This window comes from Dryobates pubescens, chromosome 14 (assembly GCF_014839835.1).
Source record: "Dryobates pubescens isolate bDryPub1 chromosome 14, bDryPub1.pri, whole genome shotgun sequence".
In the NCBI taxonomy this organism is placed as follows: Eukaryota; Metazoa; Chordata; class Aves; order Piciformes; family Picidae; genus Dryobates; species Dryobates pubescens.
Window position 1 is genome coordinate 4,927,837 of NC_071625.1, and position 22,885 is coordinate 4,950,721.

Here is a 22,885-nt window from a genome sequence, read left to right on the forward strand (position 1 = left end):
CTGTCAGCTGATTATCTTGGTCATCAAATCATGTTAAGTCCGTGTAGCATGTGAGGGATATTGCTGGAAGAAGAAAGGCAGTTTCAGTGCTTCAGAGCACCCAGATAATCCTAATGTCAAAAATTCATCATCCCAAAAGGTACCTAATCATTATTACTAGATGAACACCATGTTACCCCATTGTGAAAGGAAGATCTTGGGTAAGCTGCTCTCATCCCTCCCACATAGCCATTGCTATAGGAGAGCAAGTCTCCAAAGCTAGTCTGCCAAAACAAGCCGTAGCTCAGTCAGAAGTGGCTGTAATAAGGTTCACCACACCTCCATACTAGGAAAGAAAGAACTTACTAATGAAGTCTTCCATATGTAACTGTTGGAATGCAATTCACATTTGCCATGCTTGATCCCATGCTATCTCAGTATGGATATCTCAATATCCCATGACATATCAGTGCAAATGTTGGTTTAAAGGGTTGCAGCACTTCAAAGATTTAAGTCTGCATGGAGCTATCTACAGGTTTGTTTAGGGGATGGAGCAGTTAAAAATGTTATTACCAAAACTGATTCATTTCACCCAACACGGTGTCTCACACGTCTCTGTAGTACCGGGCCATCCTGCAATTCTCTTAACCATGCTCTGACACCCAGGACCCTTACCCAGACGGAAACCCGATGGCTAAACTGGGAGACTGTGCTCGCCCTCCATCCCTCACACCTCATGGGCATGCTCTTCCACAGCAAGGGACCCACAATAACTACTGGGTCACCCAGCGTTGCTCCCTCTGCTCGGAGACGTCCTCCCAGCACCAGCTCACCCCTCATGTCTCACGGTGACTGTCACCAGTGGCCTGAACCGCGGGGGCTGCCGTCGGGCGTGCCCCAGCCTTGGTGCCGCCGGCGGGAGACCCCGGCCCCCCCGCGAAGGGCGGGGAGGCCGCGGCGGGGCCCGCGGAGAGGGAGGGCAGCGCCGGGGGGAGTGGCCCGACCGGGACGGCCCCATAAATAGCCCTCGGCGGGGCGGTGGCGGGAGGAGCCGTCGCCGCAGCCGTCGCCACCGTCGCCGCTCCGGCCGAGGGCAGAGTCAGCACCGCGGACAGCGACCCGTCGAGACCCCGCGGCTCTCCTCACCCCTCCGCACCCCTCTGCTCCCCACCATGACGGCGGAGACCCACCTGCAGGGCGTGGAGATCTCGGCCGCGCAGTTCTTCGAGATCTGGCACCACTACGACTCCGACGGTGACTCCTTTCGCCCCCCGGGGCTGCGGGGGCGCGGGGGGCGGCGGGGGGCAGGCTCGGGGGAGACTTGGGGGGACTCCAGTGCTCCCCGCCCGCAAGCAGCCCCGGCCCCAGCCCAGGTCCCGATCCGCGACCGCCGTCCCGCAGCCTTGGGGCGCAGCCCCGGAGCCGTCAGGGGTCGGGATCGGGGTCGGGGTCGGCGCGCAGGGAACGGCTGCGCCGGGAGGGAGCAGACGGGTCGGAGACGTTCCTACCAGCGCTGGAGAGCGGAGCAAGTTCGGAGCGAGCGGTGACCACAACCGTAACTCTTTCTGTTGTAGGCAATGGGTACATGGATGGGAAGGAGCTACAAAACTTCATTCAGGAGCTGCAGCAGGCGCGGAAGAAGGCGGGCTTGGTAGGTTAACGTTTCACCCCACTTTTCCATCTTCTCCGAGAAAGAAGAGTTTTCCTGAGCAAACTCCAGTGTCCCGGTTCCTTCTGTTCTCTGTTGCCATCACACGGGTCGTGCACTTGCCTCACCAGGCAAAGGAAAGTAGCTCGGTTAGAAATCAGCAGGTTGCAAATGAAATAAATCGACTGTGAGTCTGCTTTGGAAAGGGGAGGCCAGGGTGCACCTCCCGGGAGAGCAGATCCCGCTCACATCTTTCCAGGCTGCGAAGTGGTGCTTCTTATAGTGCTCAGAAAGAAAAGTCAAGAATTGCATGGACGTTACCTTTTTGTCTCGGATGGGACGTTCTCCCTTTGCAATTAAGCTTACCTGATCCAGATCTGTACCGACACTGACACTTAAAAAAAAAAAAAAAAGGAAGGAAAAAACCAAACCCCATCACTTCGAGGTAGTTTGATTCTTTTAATTTCATTCCTAATGGGCAGTTTGGGCTGAAATGCGTTTCTGCCCCTTGGTGGTCAGTAAATAGATCTGCAGAGGACTGTTAACCACTTTTGTCCTTCGTTAGTGTTCTCCACCAGGAGCATGATTACCAAATCCTGGTACCTTAAATTGTTCAGAGGGACAGCACAGTTTTTGATAATGTTCTCAAAACAATTCTGTGTTGGAGTTATTAAAGCTAATTACTAATTTCCTCCAAACTATACCCCTGTGTGGGACAAACAGAGAGAGAAAGGAAAAAAAAAAAAAAGACAGACATTAAAGAGTCTATGTAAAGCTTTGAGTTAAGATAGAAGTGAATCTTTAAACAAATAAGTTGCCTTTAAGATGATCAGGCTACTTAGCATCGGACTCCGGTATATAATCTAATGAATTACTTTAAGTGAATCTATGCTAAAATCCTTCTGAAGTAATAGAACATAAAATTATAATTTAACTGCATGATATGTGTGTGTGGGGGGGAAAATAGATTAATACTTCACATAAGCATAACTCCAAATTAAGGAATAGTTTTTTCCATAATTAACTTTGCCTTAAAAGTTGCAGCATATTTCAGAAGCAAATGCAAAGCTATTAAATTAAAACAACTCAATTTCTTTTGTGGGAAATGGTATCTTACTGTCTGTATGAGTGTAAAGCAGCAATGCCTCTAATGTTACAGCAGTCTAGGTACCAGTTAATTCTTCAGAGAGGTGTTGGTGTTAAGAATAAGTTTTCTGGAGTGTAAGTTTAAACGAAATTAAAAACAATCAAAATGAAGGAAAAAAAACCCCAACAAACAAATAACAAAACAAATGCCCCCCCCCCCCCCCCCCCCCCCCAACAAAAATAAAACCGACAAACCAAGAAAATAAAATACTTCCAGGAGATTGGGAAAGGAATGAGGTTTGTAGCAGAAAGAAGTCTATTTATAAAAATATTTTTTCACCAAAAAAATAAATCTGAAATAGACAAAACTTCAATAGTCTTCCTGGGTTGCAACAGATCAAACCCCTTTTGAGCGTTGAAGTGCACGAAACTGAAGTATGTCCATTAGAAAGACGCTCTGAAAGCTTCTGTATAGTTGGCATGAATGACATTCTTAGTACACACACTGATACATTTTGCAGGAGTTTAAAAATTAATTAGAAGCTGGATGAAAAAAGAAAAAAATGAACATTTTAAGGTTGGGTTCTCTTCTCTCTCATAGCAAGCGTGACGTCATCTTAAAAACAGAGGAGGCTGAAAGTGACGCCGAAAAGCCTGGCAGGAGTATTCTTGTCTGATAGAAATTTCATTATTTATGCCTTTTAAAAAAAATTATTTTGTTTAAAGAAAATAACCTCTGCCTGTATCTCAGACTGTGTTTTAGAATTGCTCAGGTGTTTCATTAAGTTTGCCTTTCCCATTTCTCTGATTGAAACCACTTCGGAGTGCTCTGCTGGAAAGAGCGATCTGCTGTAGCACCAGCAAATTCAGTACTTGCTCTGTTTGCTCTGGAGTATGGATATATGTCATCTTAGGTTTCCAATCTATGCTGATTCTTGAATTTGAAGGCTCATTTGCCAAACAAGCATCTCATTAGTTCGTGTCTTGTCTCACGGGATACTAAATCAGTAGCTTTGAATTTCTATTCTTTTGCCAGAAGGGACACATTGAGAAACTAGTGTAGGTTATATGTCATTTCCTTGGCTGTCCTTCTTTTAACACCCCAAAGCTTCTTTGTCATCATTAACTTCAGTATTTCAGGTCACCCTCCTGCTCACTATTTTTGAAATATTCAATTATGCATTCTTCATAGCTGGAGTCTACATCAGTCATGCCGTGTGCATTAAAGAATCACACTGGCTCTGTCATCGGATAGGATGGTTTAATATTTCCCTGTATTCTTCCCAACTACAGAACTGTTCTAATTATGTTCTAATTCTAATCCTTTTATTAATCCACTCAGTAAGCCTGTACTTTCACAGTTGCTTTTTCTCAGGTGGAGCAGTAGCATGCAGCCTGTTTCACGCTAGCCCCAAAGGGTGGATGTGTACTTGGATGTTTTAGGGCTTGGGCTTTTCATTGGTAACACTATGTCTTTTTGATCATGCTTTATGGTAGACAGTGAATTGATCTGGTACAATTTCAGACATACTGAAAGAACTGCCTCTTTTTTAAAAGATAAACCCCCTGTCAGTACAAAAGCATAGCTTCCAATTATTGTGCCCCACATTCATGCAATATGTTCTCTAGTTAGGTATGCTAATTGCCAAAAGAAGCTGTGGGGTGTAAGTGACTAACCCAGAGACTGACAAAGGGTCAATAGCTGGATCTTGACAGAGCTGTTCCACATCTCGTTTCTCACTTTCTCTGCATATATAGATGAGGACAATATTTCTCCACAGAAGTTTGTGATTTAAAAGGTATCTCTGAATACAGACATGTAAATATTTCTGTGATGCCATCTATCCTTATGTTTTCAATATCATATTGAAAAAGGTTATTCTTTTCCCCACAGCTCCACTTGGTGGGATAAGTGTCTCAGCTTTTATCAGGGGAGACTGAGGCATGAAGGGCTAGTTCTTTAATTTCAAACACTGTGCACTGTGAAGGGCTGGTTTCTTAATTTCCAGCATTGAGCACTGATTCTGCATCAAATTTAGGACTAGACTTGGTTAAATTTAGGCAAGTTTTTGTTTTGTGACTGAAAACATTTCTTTGAAGAACATAACTTGAGTGATTCATTGGGCAGCTCAAGAATGGATGAGGTGAACGCCAAAGACCCCTTTCTGCATAGCGTGCTGGAGGACAAGCATGCAGTTTGTATTAACCTGTAAGTGGCTGTATGGCTTCTTCAATGGCTGGACACTCTCTGGCCCTGCAGAGCTGCTGTTAGAAAGATTAGTAAGATATTTAACCAGACTAATTAAAATCCAGGTGTCTGAATTCTCTGTTCTATCTGCTAAGCAAACTTGTCCCCACTTTGGGATCATTAGATGAAAGGTGACATTGAAGTGGTTTGTATTAATAACCACATCTCTAATTAAAGCCATGGCAAATTACTAACCTGCCATGGATGACTTTGACAGAAATAGGATACTGGGCCATGATTGTATCAGCTACAAGGAGCTGACATTTGAGTTAGCTTTGGTAGTTGAAATTTGGGACAAACTACAACAGGCTTTGTGCAGCTGAGATTCCTCGTATCTCCAGTAAGAGAATCACTTAGGTTCTATATATTCAGATCTATTACAGCAACTAAGGATTTAATTTCCAAAGACTGCTGTATCTTCATCTATAACCACACAAGTGTCCATTGGGTTAACATAATGATTGTCCTTATTCTCGTTGCATTATTTACCAGCTCACACCCATAAGAAATGCAAAGTGAAAAGTTTCATCTGTATGGAAGGTTGATGGCAGCTCATATCAAGGCAAGGCAAGGCAAGTTGAAGTGTGAAATCAAATACTTAGATATTCACCCCGAGGCTGGCACTTTTGCCAAAGCCTAGAGTGAGTATAGCCTGTAGAGAACAGCTCTATAGCAGGGACCATAATTTCTATGAACTACTGTGCTGGCTTTACTCTATTAGATTTAAGGTAATGCTCAAAGTTTTCTCCCTCTTAAACCTACCTCTCTACATTTCAGCGGTGACATTTTGACTCTTGTTTCTATGATAACCAAATACTAAACAGTGAAAAACATGATATCACGATGAGCTCCTTTCAGGCTAAAATAGCAGCCATTGTTCAGGAAAAAGCCACTCAACGACGTGGAAAGGCTATTTTGGTGTTCAGATGTATTACAGTGAAATGTTCTTTATTTTGAAAGATTCTCAACTGCCTTCAAGTTACTAATTCAAAGATGAAAACTGAGAAAATTGACTAATAATTGCCTATGAAATTCACTGTCATCCTCTTAAACAAAGGAGCTGTTATACACATCTTCCAACACATCTGTCCTTATCATCTTTCTCCATTCTGTAAATAGGAGCGCTAACTATTTAGATGCCAATCATTCACATTGATTATAATTCCTTAGGAAGTAAAACTTATCACAATGACACTATTCATGATAAAAAAAAAAAAGAAAAAGTAATAATAAATGCTCTCCTTTCATTTAAACTTGAACAATCCAGCTGCAGCAAGTGTGAGTACTTCAGTAAATGTAGTGTATTGTTTGGCAACTAAGAGAATGTTCAAGCAAGTTCACGTGTGTGTCTCTGCATCATGAAGTAATGGTTCTCCCATTGTAACTTTGTAGGATTTAACACCTGAAATGAAAGCTTTTGTGGATCAGTATGGGAAGACTCCTGATGGAAAAATAGGAATAGTTGAGGTAAGATTGTTGCTTTATAAAAACAGACTGGCATGCTTACTAGTAGAAAATAAACTTAGCACAGGAAACTGTGAGCATAAGATGTAAACACTTTAGGGTTTTTAGTTCCACAGAAAATTTCTTCCTCTGTCTTAAGGTCTTCAGTATTTTTCTCACTAACATTTTTTTCTCACTGACAGAAAGGTATTCCTTATGTCTCTCCAGATATTTCACTACACTTCATTCAACTTCACACACTTTGCTCAGTAGAATAAGTACCATCGTCAATTTAGTTTTCCTGCAGAGCAAATAAGAGCTCTATTTTAGCATTGGAATTGTGAAAGGCAACAGGATTTATTTCTACCAATGATTTTGAACTTATGCTCCAAGAGCAGTCCTATAGTGAGGAGAATGCACAAGTGAACACAACTGGGTGATCCCTGTGTGTAGGCTATATACATGTCTAGGGTGAGACAGCAGCCTAATCATGTTAAACCAAATGTTAATAGCAGTTGTGACCTAGCTTGTGAAAGATCAGGTCTTCTTACTAATTCCTTTCTTGAACTTTAGCAGAGCTTCAGGCAGAACAAAATCCCTTTCTAAAGAGGGTAAAGGGAACCAACCCCTTCTGCACACAGAGCTGCCCAGCTATTGCATAATTTGGACAACGTGCTGGGAAGGGGTGAACCTTTGTGCTTTCTCTCACTTTCCCTCTTGAGTGCTGCAAGTCAAAGAGGAGAACTTGCTGGGTTACAGCTTGAAAAGTCACTTTTTAAAGCCTAAATCTATGACTCCTTTATGTCACTCTGAGTGCAGTGAGACTGTGGTTTTATTATTAAACGCTATTACATTATTTTTTTCATTTTTTTTTTTCCTGATAATAAGAAATCTGACCTGGAGAGCTAATTAAGAAAGAGCTGGAAACAAGCCAGGTCTGCAAAATATCTACAGTGACCAACTTTGGGTCAGTAGCTAATTTTAAAATAGAGGGCTGAATAGAATCTGTAACAGTCAGTAGGAAGTATGACTGCTGCTATAATCAATCATTTCAGTGTCTTTTCTCCTCTGTCATTTGTCTGCACTGCATATACTTACTTAAAGTGTACACACATGCATATGTAATTGCAGCAAACTACCACAGAAGTACAACCAGTTTCTCTTTCAGCTATAATTAGGGTTTTCAAAAAGGTATCTTTTGGCAATATTTAGCATATAGTTCTGCACCTAAAAAGACCTATTGCTTGTCTAGACTATTTTTTGGGGGATTGGATTAGCAAATACTTACTCATTTGGTATTGAAGAAGCCTATTTAATTTAGTATTTTTGAATATATGCAATAGCAAGCACTGAATGCAAGAAGAATGTGTAGGCAAGGCCTGAAAAGGACCATTGCTTTGCTTAGGACAGATAATGGGGAGTTGTATCTTTCAAATTCTGCTCCAGATTCTGCAATTGACCTAATGGGTAAAGACTAGCAAAATTGATAGGGACTGATAAAGCACAGTGCTCACCACCCCCAGTGAAGTGCCAAGCATACTCAGCATCCACGGAAGCCATTGAATAGTGACAGTACTCAGTTCAGTGACTGAAGGGACTTTCTCCCTTAATATAGCAGTTTCCTAACTGAATAGCTATATTTTGTTTCACTTACATCAGCATGCAGCTTGATTTGGAAAGTGCTGATGGGACTCAGATGAAATGTGTTGCACATGCAGAGCAGGATGATATTAAAGTTGGTATTTGGACTCGATTCTCTTTCCTTATAAATAAGAAATGTCCAGTATTTCCAGCACTGCATCAAATAGTTTTTTATATGAATGTGTATGAATGCTGTTAAAAAAACACCCTACAACTTATGCAAAGTCACTCAGACTCCCAGCCATCATTATCAAGAGCTTGGCATCTGACAGAAAAAGTCGTAGCAAATAATGAGTTTTCAGATAAGGTCTATTGACTGAGATAAAGAGTAGGCCTGGGTGGCTTTTCTTTCTTTTTTTTCATCTCAGACCAAGTGTGTATTCTGTCTTTGCAAGCACACTGCAGTTAACTCACTAGCTTTTATCCAGTGCCCTCCAGCTCAAGGCAGAGCTTGACCTGTCCTCTTGCTTGTCATTGTGTAAGGGACCTTTTATTCACCTTTTGTACTCATTCAGACCAATGCTTTCACCAAAATGTGGATGTGAAGCCCGAGGTTTCGAAGCTGAGGACTGCAGTAATTCCACATTCAAATTATTTGAGGCTTACTGCTGCCATAAAAATAGCTGCTTATTAGCCTAAAATATTCTTTGTACTCCCAGCCTCTATTACAGGATTTTAAAAAGTAAATTCACTGTATGAGGTGGAGGGAATTTTAAACAACATCAATTACCAACAGAAGTCACTTAGAGAATGATTTCTGGAAAGCAGTCCTGATGTTGTTTTAAGTACTGTGAGCATGCATTTTTCTGCAAGGTAACCCTATAAAGACATACATCAGCCTGAAGCTGAGCAGAGGAGTCCAGCCAGACTGAGTTGTCGTGGGTTTTCTGTACTGCTCATGATGCAGAAATAGCTGATGTTCACCATAAGAGCAGCACCCAGCTCACAGCACCCATGCCCACTAACCTGCTGCTGCTGCCACACACCAGTGCATAAGGGTCTGCACTCTTCCTCAGACATGCTCACAGAGTCTCCCTATGCTTATCTTCACAAAGAAGTTATGAGAAATAGCACCATGTTTTCCATATTTTTTCTCTGTAGTGGTGTAACTGGGACTGGGAAGTTTGGTCAGTTTCCTTGTGATCTTCTCACCCCTTAATGGTACAGAGTTTTCCATCCAAAATCCCCAGTTTAATGCTATTTGATGCATGAGCTTGGAGAACTGGATTTTCCTTTAGCTATTTTGGTTTTGTGATGCTGAAGGGTACAAGAGAGAGAACAGTCATTTTTTTGGCAGAAACCTGAGCTAATACTGGATATTGAACTGGATATTGGATATCTTTGTAATGTGAAAGCCTGTGCTTTCCCCCAAGACTTACAGAGGGTGAGAGGTGTAACGTAGTTTGGTATTGCTAGTAAGCTGTTAATGACTCTTTGCAAGGCTACTATTTCACCTCCGCTCTTGCACCTTGTACTGCTTTACAGTGTCCTTGCAAAATTCCCCAGTTAGCTATGGAGATCCCACAAGTAAGAACTCAGCATTTCCATACATGTGAACCCTTTCCCACTGTTGGAATCAGTCTCTTCAACCCAAACTCTGCTTATTACTATAATCAGTTCTTCCATTCAGCATTTGTTGTTGACTAGGAATGCTGATTTACTCTCAAAACCAAAGCTTCCCTCTCCTGGGAGGAATACAGAAGCGCTCCCGTATGCCAGCCCTGTGTTAGGCACATTTAGCTGCTAGGTACCCACAAACCTGCACTTACCCACATGTGCGTGTGTGCTATTTATAATGGAGTAGGTTTCCAAAGCTGCTGACAAAAATACATTGTTTAAGTTGATTTGGCTTAGTGTTCAGCCATTTAGCAGGAGCACTCAGAATGCTCTGACAGGTCTGACAGCCTGTCATCAGCTGCACCATATCTGTAAGGCGAGTGCTCAGATCTGTCTTTTCAGTTACACCAGCACTTAAAGAATATAACTGATTCTTTGCACAGATAGTGTTGGAGAAAAGAGAGATCTGTCTCCATAAACTTCTTGTGCCTGTAGGGCAAGAAGGAGACCTGACCTCACCTGTGGTGTTACTGGAACCCAATTAAAAAGCCTGAGCAGTTAGGCGATAGCACTGAACTAGACAGAACAAGGGATTTGAGGATGTCAAATGAATGTGGAAAAATGAAGACTTGATGCAAAATGTTAAGATGGGGCTCCATGAAGTCTGCAGATGTCATTATTTTTTTTTTATTTATTTTTTTTTTTTATAAAAGAATGAAGCTAAGAAATCTGTCTTGCTCCATTTTCTGTTCCTAGTAAGCACAGCTGGTCTATTCTTCAAGTAAAGTTTTCTTTAATCAAAACACATTTCATACATTGTGAAGACAGAAAAAAAACCCCATTATGCTTTTGTTGAAAACAAATCATGATTTTACATTAAATTACACAGCATACTCTCCATCTCCCCCATTTGTCACTTGCCAAAATTGAGTTATGGTAAATGAACAGTTTCAATAATCAGTACAATCATGTCTGATTTTAAAGAAGCCTTTTGTAGAGCAGAGGCATTGGAAGAACCACCCCTGACTTTGCAGGGCTAAAAGCCCTTTTGATTTCTTTCCGGTATTTATAGATCTTCTTGAACACATCCCTGTGCAAGTGATCACTGCTTGCCATCCCCTTACCCTCCCTACTTTCTTTTTTTCTCCTGGCTTTTTTCATGTTGTGTTTTGTGGGCTTTTTTTTTCTGTTTACTTGACACATGTGTTCTTCATGTCAGTGTTCCTCTTCTTCCTCTTCCTCAGTGTCTGTCAGCAGTCTATTTCCTTCGCTCTCTCAAGTCACAGACCTTTACGCTTATGCCCTGTACATCCTTGAGTTATCTTTTTCTTTTGTCCCAGTTTCAGGTTTTCACCACAGATACTAACTCTGCATGGATAAATTTTCCCCCTTTTTTTCTTCAGCTACCTCTTGAGTAAAGTGCTGTCTCACTCCTTCCTTGCAGACTTCAGATCTCTTTGACCTTGATGAATACGGCAAGGCTGTAAGACTTTCAGAGGCATCTTCCAAACATTTTCCGCTAACAGGATGAAGCTTCCTCTGGGGTCACAATAGACCAAAATGAGCACAAAGAACTTCATAATCTTTTAACAAGTTTCATGCCCTTTAACAGGCTCAACTGGCCCTAATGAAGAATCAAAATTTAATCATTCTTAAACTCTGTTACAGCTCGCTCAGATATTACCGACGGAAGAGAACTTCCTGTTGTTCTTCAGATGCCAGCAGCTAAAATCAAGTGAAGACTTCATGCAGGTACAGTATGGAAAGCTGCCTTTTGTAACATCATCCAAGACTTGCTAACCAGAAATATATCACTGAAGCATTCATGTTCTGATTGCAGACATGGAGAAAATACGACAGCGACCACAGCGGCTTCATTGATTCTGAGGAGCTCAAGGTAAACCACTATCTATGGGTAGGCAAGAGGTGAGAACAGGCCCTGGAGTACAGCTGGTGCTGCTGTTTCTTCAGATACCCATTCCTGCATGCTTTTTCATTCCAAACACAACCAAAAAGCAATATGATTAGCTGATATTATTATCACCAGTAAATTATTTAAAGTGAAACTCCAATCTGATCACTGCTTTTCTGAAACACCCTTTAGTTCAGATCAATGTTTGTCTCAAGTGACTCAGGGTAACAGGTACTTAGCTTTGAAGAAACAAACATTCAGAAAGCAAAATAGATCTCTGAAAGCTACATGATTCTTTTTTTCTGGTGTGTTATAGATGAGGGGTGTTCTGCTGGTTTTTTTCCTGTGGCAGTCACTCCCCTTAATTACAGATCATGCTCTCTCAGGCACCAAGTAACTCTACACCGGTTCCACTCTAATCCTGTCAGGCTAACACAAATGGAATTGTGTTGCCCCTAATTGGTTCTCTTGGTGGTATTTTGGTATCAGTTTTAATATGCACAACTAAGGGCACAGTATAGATTACTGTGTTAACCATCTCAGCCTTGCAGAGAATGGTTTAGCTCCCTAGTTGTAACACTAACAACAGTTTGTAGGTGATGAATCACAAGAGCTGTAGAATCACCGAGTGGTTGGAAGGGACCTCTGGAAATCGTCTGGTCCCTGCTCAAGCAGGGCCTCCTAGAGCCAGTTGCCAGGGCTGTATCCAGATGGCTTTTGAGTATCTCCAAAGATGAAGACTCCACAACCTTCCTGCCACTGCTGGGTCACCCTCAGAGTAAAAAGGTGTTTCCTGATGTTCAGAGGGAACCTCCTGTGTTTTGGTTTGTGTCCTCTGCTTCTGGTTTGTGTCCTCTGCTTCTGGTCCCATCACTGGACACCTCACTGACTCCATCCAATATGTGCCCTCCATTGCAATATTTATATATGTTGAGATACCTCCTGAGCCCCCCTCTTCTCTGGGCTGAATAGTCCCAGATCTCTCAGCCTTTCCTTGTGGGAGAGATAGTCATATACAAATGTCTCTGAGGAGAAATGTGCTGTTTTCCACAGTTCAATTGCACCTGATATAATTACTGTAGCTTCAAATTCAGAGATACCAAAACTATTCGTAGCAGAAGAAAGAGCTAGTAGTGCTTACCCAGCTGATTTGGACTATTTTGCCCATATGTGGTATTCTAAAGAACTACATAAGATTTATTAACTAAAGCACTGGGAGTTCAAACTGTCTGAAATCCTTACAGCTCTTCTGTTTAGAAGAGGAATCCACATCAGACAGTTCACATCTTTTTGTCCTTTTCCCTTCCTCTTTGAGTTTGTGACATTTGCCAGGATCCTACTTCAGGGTAACCCTCAGGCAGACAAAGCCATTCTTCTGCTGGCTGGTAGCAGCAGGTCATTTGGCAGGATCAGGAAGAGGCCACACATGCATGTAGCACTTGAGAACTCTCCAGCTGGTAGTGTCTTAAGGAGAGCTGATGGCTGCTATAATGTAAAGTAGATTTAAAAAGGCAGGGCTGATCGAGGACCAGCTGAAGAATGAAGACATTTTAACTGGATCCCTGGTGGTCCCATCTCTCTTGCCTGCCTCAGAGAAACAAGCTTTAACATGGTTAAAATAAGACAGAAATGTCCAGTTCCATTTTTAGAGCAGTACTTCTTGACAAGCTCAAACATTTTAAGTATTTGTTATGTGAGGAGCACACCCACTTACAACTTTATAAGAGAAATTTAAGCTGGAAATCAGGAAAACTTTCTAACAATAGCAACAGCAGTGGAATACGTTGTCCAAGGGGGAGGCAGACTCCCTATCACTGCTTGTGTTTAGGAAAGGTTTGGCAATAGCTCAGACCAGACAATAGCTCAGGATGTTTAGATGTAGATAATCCTTTACTGAGACATGGAGATGGGCTGGATAGCCTTTCAGTGCCCTTTCCAGTTCTATTTTCCATCAAAGCACACAAGATTAAGCATGTCTCTGTAACATCCATTTAAACCATTTGAGTCATGGTCTTTCTACACAAGCTACCAGGAAGGTCCTCCAGCATGTATGGTGTCAGACTAGAAGAACTACAGTGGGTATTAGTTCTATGGCTATAGACAGGGTTGCATTCAAGTTCAAGAATGGCATCTTTGTACAAATAGATTTTCTTCTGAGCTATCCCATCTTCTGTCTTGAAATGTCGTGTCCCTGCCCATGGCAGGGGGGTTGGAACTAGAGGGTCCTTGTGGTCCCTTCCAACCCTGACTGATTCTATGATTCTAAATGTGGCACAAAATTCCACAAAGATGATGACACTCAAACTGGTAACAGTAATTAGGTGCTTCATTGAGCACTGACAGGCGTACTGACATTGTGGCTCTTGCAATGCCTTTGTTAAATAAATTGATACCTTTTTTTTGGTGGTGGTGGTGGTTTGGGGGTTTTTTATGTCATTGAGCTAGTACAGAAATTTAAACTACCATATGAGGAAAAACAACCTTAGTTTTTAAACTAAGTCATGAAACTACAGCAAATTCTCATTCAAGAAAATGCAATGAAATTGGCTGCATGCATTTAAAATGCAAGGCAGGGAGGAGCAATGCAGGTTACCATTCACTTCTAGCATCAGGTGCTGCCATAGACACAGATAAAACATGATTGATCATTGAATCTTTTTGGCAGGTAGTGCTAAACCATCCAAGCTTTCAAGGAGACTCAAGATTAATTAGTTTAGTTTAGTGATGGAGCTGATTAGGAAGCAGTACACTAGAAAACCAAACCACTTGTTTTTTTCCATAGTCACAACACAGCAAATGGCAGACAGCACAGAGTCATTTTTTCCCCCCCCAAATAGAATTTTTTGGGGTCATTTTTTTTCCCCAATGAAATTTTTTGAGTAATTTTTTTATTTCCCCAATAAAAATTGTGCAGGACACCTGATCAAAAGAAACTGTTCCAGTTCTTAGTTGCTGATGATGACTTCTTTTCATGCTTCTTTGGAGCTTCAGCAGTAAAGTGGGTGTAAAATAGTATTTCCTATTATTTTCCTCTGAAGTTAGCAAGTTGAGTATTTTGTACTGCAGGTAAAAACTCACCTATTACTCTTCTATTTCTTTAACAGAGCTTCTTGAAAGATTTATTACAGAAAGCAAATAAGCAGATTGAAGACTCAAAGTTAACAGAATACACAGAAATAATGGTAAGACTATTTACAAACATACTTCATCAAGACTGAATTAACTCAAACTCTCTTCGTCTTTAGGCAATGGAAGGTTCCAAATGACTTGGAGCCCCACCAGGTCCCAATCAGGCTAACATTTCAACAGAGAGACAACTCTGATATCTAGCACTGCAAGTATTTCTGCTGCTACACAGATTTGACAGCAGTTTTCAGTGCAGCTTAAGAAAACAAACAATCAAACAAAGCTCAGTTATTCTGTATCTTCTTGGTATTTGTGTAATGTTTGTATGCTATTAAACCATACCATAGGGTTTTCCCCTGTTCTTCTTCCTTGTGCTATTAGTTTCAAGTCTTCACAGTTCATAGCAGAAAATATTGGGCCTGTCACTATCACACTATTATGTTTAGATCAAATTCATTTGGGGTTTCTTTGTGTGCATTGCATTCTTACAGTGCTGTGGCATCTGTCTCTTGCCTTAAAAGCCATCACTGCATGGTGGCTTATCAACATCTTACATTTTCCTTGTCCTCCTCTTCAACAAGGAGAAACTGATGTTGTAGATAAACACTAGAACAAAGCTGTTGCTTTCCTGGCCTTAAATCAGCCCAGTCCTGGAGCACTCCTTCCATCCTACCACCATACTGCTCCATTGCAAGGACCAGGATTGGCTTCTGAGTGGACATTTCAAGAAAATAACCACACCCTCAGAAGTCTTATCTTTAGGAAATGTATAATGTAAAAGATATACAGTATAATATATAATGTAAAAGATAGATATAGATATATATATATATATATATATATATATATATATATATATATACATATATATATATATATACACATATATATATATATTTGTTTTACCAGCTTGGATTTGTCCTAAAATAATTAGCAACAAAAAATGTGCTAGATAAATCCATTAGCCCTCACACTGGCTTGAGAATGGCTGATAAAACTTGTGTTTCTCCTGGGAAAAATTGGCTGGTTTATTGTATCACTGTAAACCACTAACCTACATTTCTCACTGTTTATTCACTGGTGAAGATAACCTGCCTTCTTTTTATTCAGAGAGCTTTTACTCCTTCATCTTAAAGTGTGCTCTAAGTTCTGGCCTCTGGAGAGAGACACAATGATCAAAGATTAACAGCAATAAGAAAATAAAAATCAAGGCCAGCTCTCCCATAATCACCTCAGGAACAAGAAAAGGGGACATAGAGGCTAGAAGACATACAGGCCTGAGCAGCTGTAGGCAGGCACAGCCAGTGACTAACAACCCATCAAAATACAAAATATGTTGATTTCACAGCTGCCACTGCTTACTTCCCCTAAATGCAAAGCTCCTCACATGAGAGATGCAGGCAAGGCAGATGCTTTCACACAAGGAAAGGAAGCATTGAAAGGAACCAGGGCGTTAGGTAGAAATAAGTGCCTGTAGAATAGGTCTCTTTTCTGGTCTCCTTTGACATTTATTGTGCATTAACCAATTGCAATTAGGTCTTTTTTTTCCCCCATGACATTAATTCTGTCTTTAAAAGGATATACACTTAGTACAGGATGTCTTTTCCTCTTATCTAAAAATTACATCCAAAATTACTGTGATTGAAAGTGATGGGATGGAGAGTGGGTGGTTGTGTTTTCAGTACAATGCCTAACAATGTTTTGTACAGTTGGCTGCTTTTGTGACTCTTTCATGCAGCAAAAGCAAAATAATATCTGAAAGAAGAGAAATGGGACTACACATACATAAAAACTAGGGGAGGAAGTCTCATGCAGGTGCAATATCTCCATCTACTAATAACGAATACAAGCTCATGCCTCACAAGCAGCAGGAGCTCATTCTCAAAGGGAAACACTTTAATGCAATGGGGTGATTAAAAATTATTAAAGATAGTATTCACTTATTTTGTCAGATTGCAGTACTATATTTATTCCTGTAATTTGATTATAATTATTTGTAGATATTTACTTTCCCCTTTCCATACCATCAAGAAAATGTGGTCTCTTCACTCTTTTCTTGAAATAGATCATGGAAAGAGAATGTGATCATTAAGTTAAATATTTAGACCTTGCAGCCAATTGAATGAAATGTCTGTTATTTTTCTGTCTAAGGAACTAAATGCCTTGGATTCCTTTGAACTTCACCCCACTGTTATTTCACCATTATCATAGTATCATAGTATCATAGTATCAGTCAGGGTTGGAAGGGACCACAAGGATCATCTAGTTCCAACTCCCCTGCCATGGGCAGGGACACCCCACACTAGATCAGGCTGGCCAGAGCTTCATCCAGCCTGGTCTTAAACACCTCCAGGGATGGGGCCTCAACCACCTCCCTGGACAACCCATTTCAGGGCTTCACCACTCTCATGGTGAAGAACTTCCTCCTCACATCCAGTCTGAATCTCCCCAACTCCAGCTTCATTCCATTCCCCCTAGTCCTATCACTACCTGACATCCTGAGAAGTCCCTCCCCAGCCTTCTTGTAGGTCCCCTTCAGATACTGGAAGGCCACAATTAGGTCACCTCAGAGTCTTCTCTTCTGCAGACTGAACAGCCCCAACTCTTTTAGTCTGTCCTCATAGGAGAGGTGCTCCAGCCCTCTGCTCATCCTCATGGCCCTTCTCTGGACACCTTCCAGCACCTCCATATCCCTCTTGTAATAGGGGCTCCAGAACTGGACGCAGTACTCCAGGTGGGGTCTCACCAGAGCTGAGTAGAGGGGGAGAATCACCTCCCTTGACCTGCTGGCCTCACTTCTCTTGATGCAGCCCAGGATCTGATTGGCTTTCTGGGCTGCAAGTGCACATTGAGAGCTCATGTTGAGCTTCTCGTCCACCGTGAATGAATATGAATAGATGATAATGATGTGGGCAAGGCAGATGCTTTCACACAAGGAAAGGACGCGTTAAAAGGAACCAGGGTATTGGGTAGAAATAAATCAGATCACGACAGGAAGTCAAACCCAAAACGTTATCGTGTCAACCCTCCTCTCATTTACAAATAATTACAGGCACAGCTCTCACATGGGACATTCATCACTGTAGCAGGTTAAGACCTACCTTGCAGCAGGTTCATCATAATTGTTCATCTGGTTTCTTACTGAGCTTTTGCAGTAGAATTAATTACTGTAACTTACTTCTTCAGCACTTTCAGTAAGTGTATCACACAGCAAATGTGACAGATCAAAACCTGGAGCCATCATTTCAGCATAAAAGAAAAGCAAAATGTCTCTGCATTTAAGTATTCAAAAAAAAAAAAAAAGAAAAGAGTGTTTTTCTTCATTATGTTGACTAATTTTGATTAGTAATGTAAAATTACATATTCTTTCAGCTCAGGATGTTTGATGCAAACAATGATGGAAAGCTGGAGCTTACCGAACTGGCCAGGTATGTCTTCTGTCTCTTTTCACAGCAACTATCATATAGAAGTTTCTGTTACAGTTAAACATTTTGACCTTTGGTTGTTTTTTTGTTGTTTGTTGTTTTTGTTTTTTCCTGCCCAAAGACTACTCCCTGTACAGGAAAATTTTCTTATTAAATTTCAGGTATGAACATTCACATTCTTAAGGTAGCTTACTACCATCACACAGAACTGGTGTCATTAATGGAGCTTTTTTCCTTTTCGGCATTTAGGGTGTCAAAATGTGTGCAAAAGAATTCAATAAAGCCTTTGAGATGTATGACCAAGTAAGTCTCCCAAGAACCTCCTTGTTAATTGCATGGTTTGGTGGCACTTATTTTCTGAATTTCTGGGAAGCCTCTGCTATGAAAAATGAAAATTTAAACTTACCTTTAATGTTCTTTTTCAGGATGGCAATGGCTATATAGATGAAAATGAACTCGATGCACTACTGAAGGATCTCTGTGAAAAGAACAAAAAGGTAATCCTAGAGGGCTTTTTTCCCACTGGAGATTAGATTTAATTTGGATTTGAAGGACACTTTAATCCACCCAATTAAGATAAATATAGAGAGCTTCTAAGTCATGAATCCTGAAGTCTAAGTGCAACTAAAGATCTTGCCAGGAGTCATAGCAGTGTAAGTTCTGAACTGGGGGGGCTGTGATTACATAGTGACACTGTCAAAAGCTTGCTTCTGAGGCATCAGCTATCAGCAGTCTAACAAGGCTATAACAACATGGACAACATGCAAATAGGTGAACAAGATTTGCAGCGTGTCACTGTTGGACAGGCTGAGAATACCCTTCAGGGTTTTTTTGTGTTTGGCTTTGTGTGGTTTTCCCCTCCCCCCCTAATTTTCTGCCTAATTTTGGAGGTAAACTTGCTCCTGCTGGTAACTAAACAGGATTATAAAGCATTATCTGTTCTTTAAATAGGAATTAGACATTAACAACCTTGCAACATACAAGAAAAACATCATGGCCTTGTCTGATGGAGGAAAGCTTTACCGAGCGGAGCTGGCTCTTATTCTCTGTGCTGAGGAAAACTAGAACTCTTCTCTCATGTCCACTTAACTAGTGATGTACTCTATCTACACAATAACTGTGCACTATAAGGGAGTAGGCTGTATTTTTAAACTGCATATAGAAAATTAGCCAGGATGTGTGGCACATTCCTTTCAGTTTGTTTCTATACTGTTTGTAATGTACAGTTTTTGTAACAATAAGATTGATAAAGAGAATGTCTATGTTTGGGCCAGTCTGTATATTCAAAAAGAAACTAAAACATGTTGGGGGTTGGTTTTGGTTCTGGTTTGGTTTTTTGTTTTGTTTTGTTCTGTTTTGTTTTTCTTTCATAAACACAGCTGAAAAAAAACCCACTCAATTAAACCTGCTGACATTGCTGTGGTCATCATATCCTTTGACACTTCCAACATTTCTTGTTCCTAACAGAAAGGTCTACAGGCACCTTGCCCTATTACAAGCAATTTTAATGATCATTATTAAGTTTTTTTTTAAATGCAAAACATGCATTCAGATTAAATACCACCTAGGTCTGGAGGAGGAAAGAGACGTTGGCATGTCTGACTTTCCAAAACTGAACGAGGCAATAAGAGATCTTTTCAGTTGTCAAACCGTCCACTTACAGGTCTGTGCTCTCTGCAGTTTTCCACTTACTCTTCTCTTTATGAACTCATAGCATATAGACAAAGCATTTATCTGGACTAGATCTCCACGCAGTAGCTGACAAAAATGTAGTGTTTTCAATCTAGCTGTTTACTGAACTTAAACATAGGCACTTCAGAAATAAATGCCTTTAATCTGTCTTGGAATCTTGGCTAAATGACAGGTAGTATAGTTAATACACAAGATTAACATATGATATTATAAGTGTACCTTTCATGACTATTGCTGTGTCAGAGAATATGACAATCCATTTTCTAAACTCTTTTCACATTTTGCAGGTTATAATTATTCTAGTAAATTGCTGTTTTTACATCATATTCTGTGTAATCTATAATTAAATTTAATAGCCTAAGATTGTTGGTGTCTAGTTTGTCTATCTCCTGGATTCTTTTGGGTTTTTTTCTATACCACGTAAAGGGAAAAAAAGAACCCAACCCCACAACTGTTTTAAAGACACGTGCCTCCTTGGATCTTACAGTGGATTACTGTCTGTAATATTAGCATGAAAATGTAACACTAAACAAAGAGGGAAATCTAGTACAGGTTTTATACCACTTTAGTAATTTAGTTTACATGGTGGGCTCTGCTTTTTATTATGCTCCAGAGGTATTTTTTAAATAGGAACTATACCATGGAAACAGCTCTGTCCTCTCTCAGCTTAGTATTTTTGGCCTGGATCCCTTTTTACTTTACAGCAGTTTTATGCCAGACAAGTTCAAGAACATCCAGGCCATTGCTCCCAGTATGTACTGGTGTGGGAAGGAAACTGGGCTGTGTCTTCAAGCCAATAAACCTATATTGCCTCCATTTACAACCATTTCAGAAGCAGTTCCAGGTTAGCTTATTAGCTGTATGCAACTTCTCAGATGCATCTCTGTGTCTTTTTTAACAAGCAGATGCAAATGCATTTTATTTGAACGTGTCTCAAGCAATGAGGCTCAGATCCTTCCAGATTATAGCCACTAACCTCCCACTGAATCCTTGAATTCCTCAGGTGAACTGAATACTATTTCAGGAATGGCCTAATGGGCTTGGGATCTCTCTAATGTGAGCCTTGGAAAAATAAGGAGTAGATGGGGCCAGATGGGGTCTGGCTGAAAAAAAAAATCACAAAAAAGAAAGATTAAGCTAGCTCATTCTCACTACTTTACTCCCACTCCATGCACAGTGACTTGACTTCTCACCTGCTTGTTCTCTTTTCTCTATGCAATGTGAAATACAATTGTGTATGTTAAGCAAAGGAACAGCAAATCTGCCGATCAGTACAATAAATGATTGATACTGTTCATACCATGCAACTGAAACCCTGGATTTTGCCTTCTTTTAACACTATAAAAGTGGAAAGGTGAAGGGAAAAAAAACAACTCCCCAGCTTGTATGTAAAAATATGATGTGACTGCTCAAATCATTACAGTGAAGATAAAGAGTTTAAAGAGTTTTGACAAGAAGTCACCAGAGAAGCTGGAATCTTGTCTTCCTGAACTTGACTAAAGTTACCTGTCACAGATCTGTTCTGAAGCCAGCCTTCTGCTGCCCACCAGCTGACTCTACTACACAGCATAAGACAGAAAGCAGGTCTCAGTCCCCCACAGGCAGAATGTTTCCTGCAGTGGTTTTTCATTAATAAAACTTGGATTAAAAGACAGCAATTTAACCCCCCAGTTCTAGCAAAGGTGTATGCTATGGGAGTGCAAAGCAAAGTGTACCAGCTATGGGTCAAAACTGCTGTAAAAACTCCAGGTTTCAAAGTCCCTATAATAATCTTGGGCAGAGCTCTTACATAGTGTCAGGGCTGGGGCAAAATGAGGCTTGGAATAATGAAAGAGGTGGTGATGGGAAGGCTGCAAGTTTCTTTCTTCTGGTAGGCATCTGGCAGCCAAAGCAAAAATTCCAAGTAAAACTGTAGCATGCACAAAATACAACTGTGTGAGGTAAGCAGCTATGCCATATTCCTGCTAAGGAGAGAAACTGACTGACACCTAGCTACCTGGGGTCTGCTTTACTGAGGCTGTTAAGCAATTTACTGTCTAAAAGAGCATATTTTATTAAAATAAATATTCCAATAAGCACTCAAGATAGCAAATACTCCAAAACGCTGTCCTACAAATTACAAATAGGTATGCAGTAAAATCTTTTAGCCCATTTTAGTTTAAATGTGTACAAATTTACATTTTTGCTATCTGAAGAGGACTTACAGGCAGGCTGGGGAAGGACTGTTTAGAAGGGCTTGTGTGTGATAGGATGAGGGGCAATGGCTTGAAACTGGAGCAGGGTAGACTTAAGCTGGACATAAGGAACAAGTTAATTACAATGGGAGTGGTGAAACTCTGGAACAGGTGGCCCAGAGATGTGGTTGAGACCCCATCCCTGGAGACATTCAAGATCAGACTCAATGTGTCCCTGGGCAGCCTGATCTAGCTGGAGGTATCCCTGTTCTCTGCAGGGGGGTTAGACAAGATGACCTTTGAGGGTCCCTTCCAACCTGATGCAACCTGTGAATCAGGGGAGGTTTAGGCTAGATGTTAGGAACAAATTCTTCATGGAGAGTGATTGCCCATTGGAATGGGCTGCCTGGGGAGGTGGTGGAATTGCCGTCACTGGAGGTGTTTAGGAGGAGACTTGGTGGGGTGCTTGGTGCCATGGTTTAGTTGATTAGATGGTGTTGGATGATAGGTTGGACTCAATGGTCTCTTCCAACCTGGTCTGGTCTGGTCTGGTCTATTCTATTCTATTCTATTCTGAAAATTAAAAATCCACACAATGCTTGGTATTCAAATCAAAGAGGGTGATTTTCTATTAATTTTAAAACACAAAATGGCAAATTTTACTAACAGTGCAAAAATAAAGTAGGTTAAGTATGTGGCCCTTCAAAAAAGCTGAGACATTACAAATGCAGTGTTTGCTGACACATAATCCTGAACAGTACACAAACCACTGCCCATTATGGAGAACACCATGCTCATTTTCATGGACAATTTAGTCAAGATTGCACACAGGTCTTGGAAGTGAGGGATTTGGCTTTCATTCACTACTGCCCTTCTCTGTTCTAAGCAGTGGGTGCCCAGTATCATTGCACAGCCCTAATCTCCCCTGTTTACAACTTGGAATGGAATGGAATG

General features: G+C 41.0%; 1 protein-coding gene across 1 annotated transcript; it reads left to right on the forward strand.

Annotated features, from left to right (window-relative positions):
- The first annotated feature begins 1,013 nt into the window (after window positions 1–1,013).
- CALB1 (calbindin 1) lies at window positions 1,014–19,441 on the forward strand. The gene is made up of 11 exons (XM_054167449.1): window positions 1,014–1,233; window positions 1,554–1,630; window positions 6,354–6,428; window positions 11,271–11,354; window positions 11,443–11,499; window positions 14,619–14,696; window positions 18,013–18,068; window positions 18,187–18,226; window positions 18,315–18,368; window positions 18,491–18,562; window positions 19,017–19,441. The coding sequence occupies exons 1-11, from the start codon at window positions 1,152–1,154 to the stop codon at window positions 19,128–19,130; spliced, it is 789 nt and encodes a 262-aa protein (XP_054023424.1). The 5' UTR covers window positions 1,014–1,151; the 3' UTR covers window positions 19,131–19,441.
- Window positions 19,442–22,885: the final 3,444 nt, after the last annotated feature.

Bases quoted from the DNA above. Each gene is read 5' to 3' on its own strand.
- CALB1 (XM_054167449.1), top strand. From the start codon at position 1,152: ATGACGGCGGAGACCCACCTGCAGGGCGTGGAGATCTCGGCCGCGCAG. The intron at 11,500-14,618 runs GTAAACCACTAT...TTTCTTTAACAG, and splicing joins TTGATTCTGAGGAGCTCAAG to AGCTTCTTGAAAGATTTATT. The intron at 18,069-18,186 runs GTATGTCTTCTG...TCCTGCCCAAAG, and splicing joins GAGCTTACCGAACTGGCCAG to ACTACTCCCTGTACAGGAAA.